This window comes from Patagioenas fasciata, chromosome 1 (genome assembly GCF_037038585.1).
Source record: "Patagioenas fasciata isolate bPatFas1 chromosome 1, bPatFas1.hap1, whole genome shotgun sequence".
NCBI classification, from domain to species: Eukaryota; Metazoa; Chordata; class Aves; order Columbiformes; family Columbidae; genus Patagioenas; species Patagioenas fasciata.
Window position 1 is genome coordinate 161,191,784 of NC_092520.1, and position 12,863 is coordinate 161,204,646.

General features: G+C 39.0%; 1 protein-coding gene and 1 long non-coding RNA gene across 5 annotated transcripts in view; one reads left to right on the forward strand and one right to left on the reverse strand.

The window, feature by feature from the left end:
• CAPS2 (calcyphosine 2) overlaps positions 1-8,080 on the reverse strand; it is a 35,739-nt gene extending 27,659 nt beyond the window's left edge. Inside the window, exons 1-5 of one of the 4 annotated variants that reach the window (XM_065844488.2) lie at positions 7,068-8,080; positions 4,147-4,253; positions 1,566-1,612; positions 276-321; positions 24-143 (exon numbers count right to left, since the gene is read on the reverse strand). In XM_065844488.2, coding sequence (XP_065700560.1) covers positions 24-143; positions 276-321; positions 1,566-1,612; positions 4,147-4,224 — 291 coding nt within the window. In that variant the 5' untranslated portion in view covers positions 4,225-4,253; positions 7,068-8,080. Of the gene's footprint in view, positions 1-23; positions 144-275; positions 322-1,565; positions 1,613-4,135; positions 4,257-5,343; positions 5,542-5,574; positions 5,682-7,067 lie in introns of those variants that run through there. The other 3 variants (XM_065844469.2, XM_065844479.2, XM_065844497.2) reach the window with 3 other exon arrangements.
• Positions 5,654-12,185, forward strand: LOC139825651 (uncharacterized). The gene is made up of 3 exons (XR_011735855.1): positions 5,654-5,865; positions 10,477-10,655; positions 12,122-12,185. It is a non-coding gene; the product is annotated as an uncharacterized lncRNA (long non-coding RNA).
• Positions 12,186-12,863: the final 678 nt, after the last annotated feature.

Genomic DNA, 12,863 nt, shown 5'->3' on the forward strand with positions numbered 1-12,863 from the left:
GGAGCATATGTGTAAAGACAGACCTGTTGAGCCTGATGATGCTGTGCATGTGGCGTCTGCAATGATCTTCTCCAATCTGAAGATGAATCTAGAGTGCATGTAGGAGGATAACTTCCACTGTATGGTATGTAAGAGTCTCCATCCTAAAATTACAGAAAAAGAAGAAAAAAAGACAAGTAAACATAACTGATTTATATTTACAGTGATATTTTTTACAAACTCCTGAAGTACATGAATTCTAAAAACTCTTCAGGACAGAATTAATTTATAATTACCTCTTCATCAGAATCTCCCAGCTTCCCCAGATCTAGGCATGGCACCCTGCAGGAAGTTGAAAGGAATTTAATAGTAATACTTCCTCTTGTTTTTAAATTACAGTAAAAGCAAACTGTCCATTAGTTATTATTATCAGCTCCTTCACAAAAATTTCCATGCTAGGAACAGTTTCCCTGCAATTGAAGACAGCCTACTTGGCAAATCTCTAATAGTCTCTTGTGCTTCAGCTCAGAAACCGGCCAGCGAGCTTTTCCCCAAGCGCAGAGCACCCTGGCAGCTGAAAAGGGCCCCTGCAAGGCCCTTCTTCACTCCCAGCACGGCCACCTCAGCTTCTCTTCACTCTCCAGCACGAGCTGCTGCAACAAGATTATAAATCAGGGATTCCTTAGTCCTGTTTTCCACTGCAGGTCTGTGGCAAAATTCCTCTATAATCAGTCACCAGAGAGGCAACAGGGAAGCAACAGCTCCTTGGGATGCAAACCTTCCCAACTTCTTGGAAGAGATTAAGCAGAATGAAATAGTGAAGAACATTTGGCTTCCACTGTGCTAACAAAATGAAAACATCTCCCAATTCATCCAAGTATCTCCATGTCTTCTGTTTTTACTCCAAGTATACTCTGGAATCTTGTTATAACAAGATTACTTACTGGAATTAGAGAGGTCCTTAATTTTCAGTCCTTTTTTATTAAAGAATGACTGATGGTACACAGAAATTTAGATTCCTTGACTTCATTACGAACAATCCAAAGCCATGGTCACACATACTTGTAAAATAATGTAGAGATATATTGGCTTTAAGGCATTTCAGTCAAAAAAAAAACCCAACAAACTAAACTGTCAAACATAACCCTTAGAATAGCAAACAGTGCCTATCTGCAGAAGTAACTATAAGGTTTTAAAATTTACAGACACTGTACAAAATTTCCCTTTGCTTGTAAAACCCCTTCACAACAGTTTCTCTATCATTTTTATTTTAATACCTGCAAAGAAGGCTAATAGTTAAAGCAAAACCAAAAGTTTTTCTCTTTTTGCAGACTACTATATTAAAAATATTCCAGAAAGACTAGGTATAAGCCCTGAATACAGCTCTACCATTAAGCTCAACCAAATGTAAATCAACTTAATCCAAATAATGCATCAAAAATTCTATTCTAAATATAAAATCACAGAAGACAAGCCTATGATGATAGATTTCATGGAACACCAAGTTGCATACCAATACAAATGCAATTGCATTGCATTAATAATGCACAGTTATACAAACTTATCAGAAATAGAAGCAGACTTACTCTGGTGGGCGAGGACCATGACTAGCCCGTGTATCTGGTCTCCAGCCCTAAAAGAACAACACATTATTACATACCTACAAGGATCAGGATTAAAATACACAGTTTTCTCTTTCAACTTCTCTGGAATATTTAAAATCAATGACTCAAAGTATGTGTTTGATGTATTTGACCACGATGCTACTAACAAAAGGACAAAACAAAAACCTTTCATTGACAGTTGATTCTTACAGATCATAAGACTGAAAGACTGATTATTGATCATGACAGAAAGATTTCCAGCCATTAAGAAACCATAATCCAGATAGTATCCATGTCAGCTGTTAATAATGCGCTAAAAATAATCCATGTCCCTGAGACTTTGTAGAATCCCTGCTCACAAGGGTTTTGGTCACATGGTCCTTGTTTGTTGGGAACCACCCCCTCAGCCAACCCTCAAACCAAAACAATAGTGACAGCCAGCTGGCTCACGTGGAGCTACTCAGACCCCAAAAAAGCCCTGAGATTTGCTGTAACTGTATCATGAGCTTTAGTATAGCAGCACATGACGATGACTAGGCAGCTTGCATACTCACACAATTTTGCGTGGCTGTGTACCACACAGATCTCCAAACTCAACTGATTAAAAACATACCAAGAAGGAAAAATTTCAGCCAAAGCTCAACCCACCCCCCCTACAGTTTTCTGAAAAGAGCCAATACCAAATCCCTAGGGAAGACAGTTGGTCTGGGGAAAGCACTTGGTAACAATTCCCCCATCTGGCCTCCCAATCTGGAACAAAATGTGGTGTGGGGATGTTCTGAACCAGGGCCAGCATCTTTGTTTTCACCCTCTTCAGCTCAGAGATCTCAGCATCACAGTCTGAACCATGCAGACATCCTATCTCAGCGGTGCCCTAACACCTCTCACGACTTCAGAGCAGTCACAAAACTGTCACTCCCTTCCTGCCACACACACTTGTCGCCTGCTCCTGAAAACGCAGCTCACAGTTCAGCAACACCACCCTCTAGTGCCCTCAAAAACGGCTGTCCAGGTTTAGAAAAAGAAGTTTCCCTCCAGTAAGTTCGCACATACTAAATACCACCACCTTGTGGTCAAATATGTTAAAAACCGTTGAGATCTAACACAATTCAGTCTTATTCTTAAAACTTAAATGTAACGTATTAAATCACAAGCATCTATTTTTTCTGTATTACTTCAACTGTGATAAGGTAAAGAACATACCACATTCTAAACGCTAAAGTATTAATGTAATTCCTTTTCCAGAAGTCATAGGATCATGAAGAAAGCAAGCAAAAAATCATCCTGAAAACTGTCCACATTTACAAGGTAAAGCACAGTTTCAACCTAATTTTAATCTATGTTTTATTTCTGCAAGCCATAAAGAATCAGATGGACTAGGGAGTCTAAATTTCAAAACTGAGAGGTACAAGAAAGAGAAGAAAAAAAGAGGTGAGAGATTACAGAGAAATTGACATTTATTTTCTTTTACAACCTACACCAGGGGTGTCAAACTCATTTTCACTACTTCTACATTTATACGGTCCTAAAATTATATTTGTCCCTTTGAAGGTAACTGTGAGGCTGATGTGGCCTCTCGTGAAAATGAGTTTGATACCCCTGACCTACACTACATACCCCAAACGCTCTTGTTGTACACAGGTATTTCATTCTTAAAAGAGTGGCTAAAAGGTAACATTATAAAACTGATGTGATATTGTTTACAAAAGGTCCTTTTTCATTCCAAATCAGACAAACAAGGAAAACAGCAACTTGGCAGTCAAACTCCAAGAATTCCTCATGTGGTCATCCAACAAATAAGGAAGTTAAATGGGTGCTTGGGAGCTGAGGGAAGATTACCAATTAACTTTACATCATCGGCATAAAGTACACAATTTCTGTGAGAAAAATCAACTGTTATTAAAAATGTCGATATTTATCTTAGCTATAATTACAACAATGGCCTTCAGAAGCCAAGATCATACTTTCAGTGATCAGGCTTTCAAAAGTTAACCTCAAAGTTTCTGCTACAGTGATCCTGTGAAGGTTGCACACCTAACTTATCTCAAAATAGATTATTATGAAGGGGAATTCTGTTTTCCAGCTATTCCTAATGGATGCAGAGCACTGAGATTCATTTTACACATCAATCTGAAATTGTGTCTTTGGAAATTACGGTTTAGGAGTTGCTTCACTTTCTTGCTGTCTTGTAAAACAAAAACATAGACACACCTGTTACCAGTTTCACCAACAGCCTGAGACAGCAGCACACAGAACCAGGTTCAAGCCTCTGTTGCACTTAATTGCAAGCACTTGTTTGTTCCCCAGCCCTCTACATCCTAGCTAAGTGCCCAGAACATCAGTTATTTTGGGACAGCTGTTCTTACTGGAAATTTTCTCCTTCATTTGAGAAGCTGTCATACTAAACTATCACTTTCTGACACAAATAATTTCTTTAAAAGTTTCGTTCTCTACAGAAAGCATTATAACCTCAAACTAAAAACCTTCTGAAGTATGATGAAGATATTTGTAAAAATGTCAAAATACAGAAGGAGAACAACCACACAACATACCATTAACATACCTGATGTTTCTTCCCCATTGATGACAGCTGAGCCTGCCTTCGAGGGGATGCAGCAACTCCTCTAACTTCCAAATCCATGCAAATTCAATGACAACCTTCAGAATAAGCTGGAAAAAAAAAAAAAAAGCTACAAATAAAACAATGTGTATTCTATATAAGCACTTCTGTAAATAAATATTGCTTTAGAAACAATGTGTCTATCACCAGCAATGTGGGTACTGTCTTCAGCAATTTATGAAATGTTGCTGGGTTCCCTATTTCACTACCTCTTAATTTCAGTCTTTCCTTACTAATATTTAACCAGATACCTGTTCAAATTCACCTCTTTGCCTCAAGTTTAACTCCCTCTCTCCCTCATGCTTCTCTTCATACCTTCTCATACCAGCATTACTGATTTGCTATCCCTTGATAACATCCAGCCTTTTTTTACTCCTCACTCCCAGCTGCTGCCTGGCTCTCAGCTGCACCATGCTCTGGGATTAAACATTTCAGGGAGACATAAGAGCCCCCCGGCACACAGCAGGCCTTGAGAGCTCCAGAGCGACTTGTTATCAGTATGCCATCTTCTGCTCTGCTGGTTTCTCTTTCCACACAGACAGGTTTGAACCAAAAGCCTATCTTTTAGTTCCCAGGAGTCAGAAGCTCAGTTTTCAAATGACCATCCACAAAAGTAGACCCCATTTCTACCTACTATGTGAGTTCTATCTCCTAAGTGTCCTCTCCTCTACCAAGCAGCACACAACTGTAGGGCCTGCTCGGAGATGGCCACACAGCAGCTCACCAAACCGCCAGCCTCCCAGCCATACCCCTTCCTCAGAGCACTTAAAATGAAGAATCACAGAATCATTTTGTTTGGAAGAGACCCTTAAGATCATTGAGTCCAACCATAACCTAACTCTAGCACCAAACTATGTCCCTGAGAGCCTCATTTCTACATCTTTTAAACACCTCCAGGGATGGTGAATCTACCACTGACCTGGGCAGCCTGTTCCAACGCCTGACAACCTGAGAAGAAACTTTTCCCAATATCCAATCTAAACTTCCCCAGGTGCAACTTGAGGCCATTTCCCCTTGTCCTATCACTTGCTACTTGGGAGAAGAGACCAACACCCTCCACGCTACAACCTCCTTTCAGGTAGGTGTAAAGAGCGATAAGGTCTCCCCCCCTCCCATCTTCACACAACTTCAGGCTCTTACTGAAATGTAGCATCCTCCCAAATGAAGGCACTGGAAAAAGTGAGTCTTTTTGTATCTAAGAGTTTACACACTGAAATAACTTTATCACAAACATCAACGCTGTAAGAGATGAAATAAACATCATGGGCTCCGACATCTCCACGGAAACGCTCCCGTGAGCGCACTGGGACACGGCTCGGGGTCCCACCGGAGGGCCCGGCCTCGCACGTCTCCATGGTAACCGCGCCCTACCTGCCCGCGGCCCGAGGGGCAGAAGCCGCTCCCACCCGCGCCTGCGCTCCGCGGCACCGCCCCCGCCTCCGCCTGCCCTACAGCAGCGCGGAGGGGCCAATCTGAGCCAGGCTTCGCAGCCAAGTTTCGCAAGATTCCGTCTCAGCTGACCGGGGCAAGCTAGTTCCCTGCTCTTCCTGAGGAAGCGTCCCGCTCGGGGTATGGCTGCCCGAGCATCCCGCGCCCGCCTGCCAGCTCTGCGGTCCCCACGCACAGCTGCTGGGAGCACCAGGGCACTTCGGCGTTGCACAGGTTCGTGTCCCCAACAGTCCCAGGCTGCTGACATTGTCGGAGACTTTAAAATAGCAGCGAAAGGAGTCACGGTGAATGTGTGTAGCGCTGGGTCAGAAATACAGCAATTAGCTACAAGTAGCTAAAAGGCTTCAGGCAGCAGCATCCGAAGACTAGTGAACAGGAAAGCCACAGCTCTGGTGAGGCAGTGAAGTCCTGTGGGTAAGAATGTCACCAGCAATGGTGGCAGCGCCTGGAAGACGCTTCCCTCTGGGGACCAATGCTAGGACCCGAGGGAATGGCAGAAGATGTGCCAGGGGAGGTTTAAATCGGACATTAGGAAAAGGTTCTTCCCGCAGAGGGTGGTGGAGCACTGGAACAGGCTCCCCAGGGAGGTGTCACGGCCCCAAGCCTGACAGTGTTCAAGAACCGACTGGACAACACCCTCAGACACATGGTGTGAACTGTGGGGTTGTCCTGTGCAGAGACAGGAGTTGGACTCGATAATCCTTGTGGGTCCCTTCCAACTCAGGACAGTCTATGGCCCTGTGACTGCTGACCTGCACCCACACCAGAGAAAGCAATGGAGCCACAAACAGCAAACACCACTGTAGTGCAGCACACTTGGTTCCTATTCCTTCATTCTTTCTGATCAAAGGCTTGAAAATTAGTTTCTGTTCACTTTATTAACCCTTACTAGTCATCTCAGACTACAGCCTCTATGCTATTACATTTTTTTTTTAAACAGTTCCAGTTGTCTTGAATGACCAGACCCACATCAGTTATTTTTTAAAATCAAATTGTTTCCAAGTACCAGGTCTGATTTATCTGTCTTGGGAAAAAAAATCTGTCCCCTCTTACAAAACCCTTACTTTTTTATCAATTAGTTTTCCACAGGCAAAAATCTCACTTACTGTGAAACTAATACACTAAGGATGTATTTCTAAATGCTGCTCCTCCCAAGCCTGTGTGATCCATTTTTAGAACCAAAGATGTACCATGTTTCCACACACGAATGAACAATTCATTCCATTTCAGTGAGTGACACAGTAATAGTTTTGGTCCCTTTAACTACAGTACATTTCCCCCAGAAAAACAAATCTACGTGTTATTTTTCTGTAGGAACAAAGATGGCAAAAGAGTTCAGGCATTATAACTGGCCTACTTAAAAGCTGTGCAATTATAAAACAGAAAATTTAACAGCATTGTTCTGTCAGACCTACCTCTAATATAATTGCTGTTATTAAAGGGTGACAGTTCCAAAGCCATGTGCCTTAAGTGAACAAAAAATAAGTAGAAAATAAAGGTATGGACAACATGAGTCTGGCAAAGTAAAGAATAAAAAAGGCTTTCTTAACACTGACCTACAAAAGCCACTATCAAGTTGGCATAATGTATTGAAAAAATAAACCCCCAAGCCCCACAGTTCTTCAATGATATATAGCCATACATCTGTTGATACTGATGTAAGAAAAAGTGTACTAAAATGAACCAAAAGTCCAGGTTCTATTGTGTTAAAATAAATATGAAACAGGGATATAGTACTAATGGGTATCAATCAATTATTAGGCAGCTGCTGATTTCAACCAGTGACAGGTGGGGAAGAAATCAAGTGATCCATTGTAATGCATTAAGGTTTAAATTGACACACAAAACTATACAAACGTTCCTGAGGAGACAGCAAAGTCGGACATAATTACTTTAAAATTGTGTCTGTCACAAAATTTCTCTCTCCAAATAAAGAAACTTGACTATGAATGCACCTCTAAGACTTAACCCACACTGCTTTTCACTCCCCCCAGAACTAAGTTTTCCACAAAGAGCTAAATTCATCAGTGCATGCTCTTTAATTAACTCAAGAAAGTTACGGTTCAAGTGGCATCGTGCTTACTAGTTACAAAACATTTATGAAACATCTATTCTTTATAGTCTTAATTACGAGATATTCTAATATTTTAGTGAAGCATCAGATATAATTACAGTGCATTATATACAGAGTACACTAGTATTTTTATAGGAAAAATAAATAGAAAAAAATATGTAAACATCCCGAGTAAAATTCTGCTGCCACTGAAGTCAGTTACAGAACAATCAGACAAGAGCACAGACAGTATTTCACCCATCTTTTTAAAGCATACAGCAGTGCACATAACTTCATTCAAAACAGTTTAAAGTGCATACAACCTTAGAAAAAATATTTCATAAACTTTTGGAAGTTTTACATATGTAGATTTCATTCATATCTATTACGTCTCCTCAGTCCTATCTCTTCTGATTCAATGGCATCTTTCTTTATAATTTCTTGGTCTTCTATCTCATCTGGCTCAAACTGAAGTATTTCACATTCATCACATAATTCATGCTCTTCTATTTTGTCATCATTATCAACATCTTCAAGCAAATCTTCATTGCTGTCATCTTCTCTGTCATCCATTTCTTTCCCTTGAGAATGTTCAGCAAATGACTGAATGAGATCTTCAAGTTTCTCGGTACAAATGTGGCTAGCATCTTATAATACAGAAAAAAAATCAAAACCAAAGTTTAAATTACTAGAAAGGCTCCAAATTTCTGAGTCAGTTTAGAAGCAGAATATATATATTTTTTTTTTGTTTTCTCTCTTTTATTAAGACTCAACTACTGCAAAAACTTCCCAAATTTCTAAGGAAGCATTTCTCTTGGACTAAGATTTCTCTTGGACTACTACGCAGCTCTTGGAAGTCTCCAGTTGAAACCAACATACAATTTGCTGTTTAGTGTATTATGCAAACCTTACTCAACAGCCTCAGAGGTCCCCATCTGGGTTTCCTCAGACTGAAGTTAGTCCAATACCAACAGACTGCTCAGGAACTCACATTCAACAAGCCAGTTTTAACAAAGCAGAACATGGCTGTGTGGTCTATCCTAATTCAATGTCTTTTAGCACCTATTCTTAAAAAAAAATTATGACGTATTCAAAATTTGAAATTAGATTCACCTCAAACAGGAAGAATGGTACTCCTCCAGGATAAAATTAATTCCACACATATTACCCAAGATGCAGGAGCTGAACGTTACTATAGTAAGATGTGCTTATTCTTTAAACTACTTAGTTATCTATCCTGCTGGAAATCAAAGTACCTTTCATCTCGTTTTCTGACTTATCCAATCCACTTTCTTTCATCAGTCGTCTAATCGATTGAAGCTGTGTCATTATTTCATCTTTCTGCTCACAAGCTAAAGCATTAACACTAGAAAAAAAGACAGATGTCAACTGCTGAAAGATTTCCTTGGAAGTGAGTGCTTCATAATAACGCATAAGATTGTAACATTTCCTTCCATGGACAAATACCATGGTGAAGTTAGCAACATGTTTATGTCAAGCTTTTCTTTGAGAATTGCCTCTTGAGAAGAGAGAAACCCATCACATACACCTACTGAATAATCTAGTTGCTGAATTTTAACATTGAAGTCCCAATGGCCAAGGTTGAGTAACAACTACTGAAAGAAACTATTATCGAAAGTAAACAATGCCTAACATAGAATGTTACAGTTCAGAGGATTTTTTCATCTATTTCAGATTTTGTTTACTCTCCTCCTCATCACTACTAGAAATTGGTTAGGCAAATAGGTCAGTGAATTTCTGCTTAACAGTTTCAGCACATATTAAGTTCAGTACACTAAAGCAACAATCATGAAATTCTTCATGTTTTAAAATAGGCTTCATGAAGGAGATGGGTAAGGCCTTAGCTTCTTAAGAAAAGAACTTCTCTAAAACTACAAGGAGGTTATATTACTTATTCTCTTGTTACACTACTACAGAGAAGTTGTATTTCCCTGATACACACACAATCACTTAACACAGGGGTGTCAAACTCATTTTCACCGGAGGCCACATCAGCCTCACGGTTGCCTTTCAAGGGCCAAACGTAATTTTAGGACTGAATAAATGTAAAATTATATTCGGCCCTTGGAAGGCAACCGTGAGGCTGATGTGGCCTCCGGTGAAAATGAGTTTGACACCCTTGACTTGACAGGTTCATTTCAAAACACAAAAATAAGCTGCTATGCCTTCATCACTAGCTTTGTCTTCTAATTGTATCAAAAGTAAGAAACTCCTTCTGCTACCAGAAATCTAATTAATTTTTAAGCCACAGTAACTTGATTGTAAATCTGAGCTTTTGCATGTGTTTGGTCAACAAGAGATAGGAGGTGCCTGTGGAAAAGACTGCAAATTGCTGAAGAGGTATTACCTGCAAAACGCTACAGAAACAAAATGTAATTAAAGAAGTTTCCTAAACACTGTTGCCTACCTATGTATAAGGAACATTTTAATAACTCTTTGTTAACATTTTGGAGAAATTCAGTTTACAGAAAATAGTTACTGAGATGTTTTAGAAAAACTCACCAGTTTGATAGTGGATCCAACTGAGTCAATAAAGAATTTAACATTTTCTCTGTCTGTGCAAGGTGCTGCTCCAGTTCTAAAAGCTGATGCTCTAACAAAAAAACAAAAGAAAAAAAAAGGAGGGAGGTGGGGAGCAGGAGAGACAGAACATTATAAGAAAAGTATTTACAATACCAAAAGGATATTCATTTTTATTTTTGGTTGAGCAGATTCAAAAACAGGAAGTTTTTTTCTCTATAAAATTCCAGAATATGAAAAGCCAATGACGGGGTTAAGAACAGAAGCCTACGTGTGACCAGAAGTCCTTCTCATCCAATAACCTGTCTCCAACTGGGCCCAAATAGAGCACACTTCAGTAAAAACTGCACAAGAACATGGCTCCCACCTTTCAAGAATCAAAAACTCTGCAGTTACAAGACTTCATGAGGTATAAGTAGTATATTTCTAATTAGCATACTGTCATGAATTTGCCCACTCACACCTTGCAAACATATTCAATGCTTCAAGCATTAGAGTTGAGAGGAGTAACTCCTCCAGAAGTACTATTAAACTCTGAATTGAAGAAAGAAGCATGCAACATGCAAGGACAGTGAGCAGGCACTGCAGCAAATCATTGCTGAACCTGATTACAGATCTGGTGTAGAGAGACACTGAAAGAGGCTGCTAGGTGTTCAATTAACTAAAAATTTGTCTATACAAGGGGCAAAAAAATATTAAAAGAGCTCAACTTTGATGTGCCATAACGTTTTCTCAAAACGAAAGCCCACTTCTTGGCACATGCAGAATAGACTGAATCAGACAGTCAAGAGTACTGTTTATCATAAAGAAAAAGATGGTAGTTTATTCTATTTCTTCTATAAACAGTGAATGTTTTTGACAGCTCTCTAATTTGCCCCAGAAATTCAGCAGTCTCTATAACTGTTTATCCATACTGTTCCACCATCAATACAGTTTAATTCTAAAGCAGATCACTATATCCTTTTAAAATAGTCTATTAATTCTAAAGAGTATCATGTCCTATTTAAACATCCTATTGCGCTGAAGAAAACCGAATGGGTCTTAGGTGACAAAAACATCAGACATTAAAAGGCAGAGAAACATACTATTATTACTGTGGCTGTTTTAAAGAATATTACCATCTCGAGTTTTCAAGTGTTTCAAATATATACAATAACAAAGTGTTTTCATGTAGGTTCCTAACTGCACATAAGTAACTGAAAAGATTGTTCTCATTTAGCTAGACTGCATCATCAAAAATGTATAGCTTGTTCCAGCAGAAAATACACATTTTTTGTGAACATACGCATTCTCAAGGGGTATCTTACCTGTTTCCTTTGCCTTGTCTTCTGTACTTTTTTCCTTTTTGGAGGCACTTTCTTCATTTGACTTCATCTTTAACAAACACAATCACATTTAAAAACTTCATCATTATTTGCATATTAAAAATATGCATTTGGAAATTTACCAAAATTAAACAGCAACATAAAAATGTGCTGCATTAAGGGAACCTTTTTTATGCCATGCCTTCTTCCTATCTTAAACTAACACTTCTGCTTTTAATCAATGACAACCTGACCGACAAAAGCTGTAGGAAAAAGCAGTTGCTATTCCAACTTCAGTTTTCAAAAATGGACAGAAGGAACCTTCTAGGTTACTTGATCCAGTCTCCTACCATTAACTAGGAGGTAAAACTTCTTTCTTAAAGTAATAGAGATGATATTATAAAAATATTTACCTTTCAATACCACAAGTAGAAGTGTAAAGTGTTGTAACGCAGAATACTTGGTTTATGATGTTTAAATCTCATTTACAAACTAATTACATTTATTTATAAAACCAAACTGCTCAGCCTCTATGTTCATCTTGCTAAGCGGTTGTATTTTTCTCACATAGGAGATGATATGAAACTGATTATGGAAATGAAAATGCTGTCTCCTGTCCTGTTCAGCTTTAAGGGTTTTTTTCCCTGAAGGCATGCAACAATGTTCCAGCTGCACTCTCAGCATTGCAAGTGCTGTAATATCTATTACTACAAATAAGAGATATCAAGACTGATATTTTAAAATTGTTGTTTAATTTACTAATTGTAGAAAACTATCACATTTCATGGATAAGTCTGTGTTGCAGCTGCATCTGCATGACCAAGTAAGAAGTCCAAATAAAAGGCCTAGACTACTTGCTCTTCTATCTAATTGCTCACCTAATACTATTACTCTGCAGGAATCATCCATCTCCTTCACATACTCAATCTCATTCTGAAGAATGAAAAGGAAGAGAAGTACTGGTGAGGCTTAAGTTACAGTCTCAGGTAACGGCACTCTTTAGGTTCTCAGATTCTTATTCGAGGGTGGGGGCAAAGTGAGGGGGAGTGTAAGATACTCACTTATTTAAGTGCCTATAAAAAGATAAGTCAGAAGCCTTCATAAGGAAGAATCAAATATGCTATAATTTTAGTTTTGGAGCTCACATTCAAAGTCAAACCAAGAACGAAATGGCTTTTGGACAACCATATACATGGGCTCAGAATTGGAAGAAGAAAAAAAAAATACAAAAAACAACAGTTACATTTCCTTCTAATTTCAATAATTTAATGCTTTTCTTATGGCTTACCTTAAGAAATTTGTATGCTGCAAAC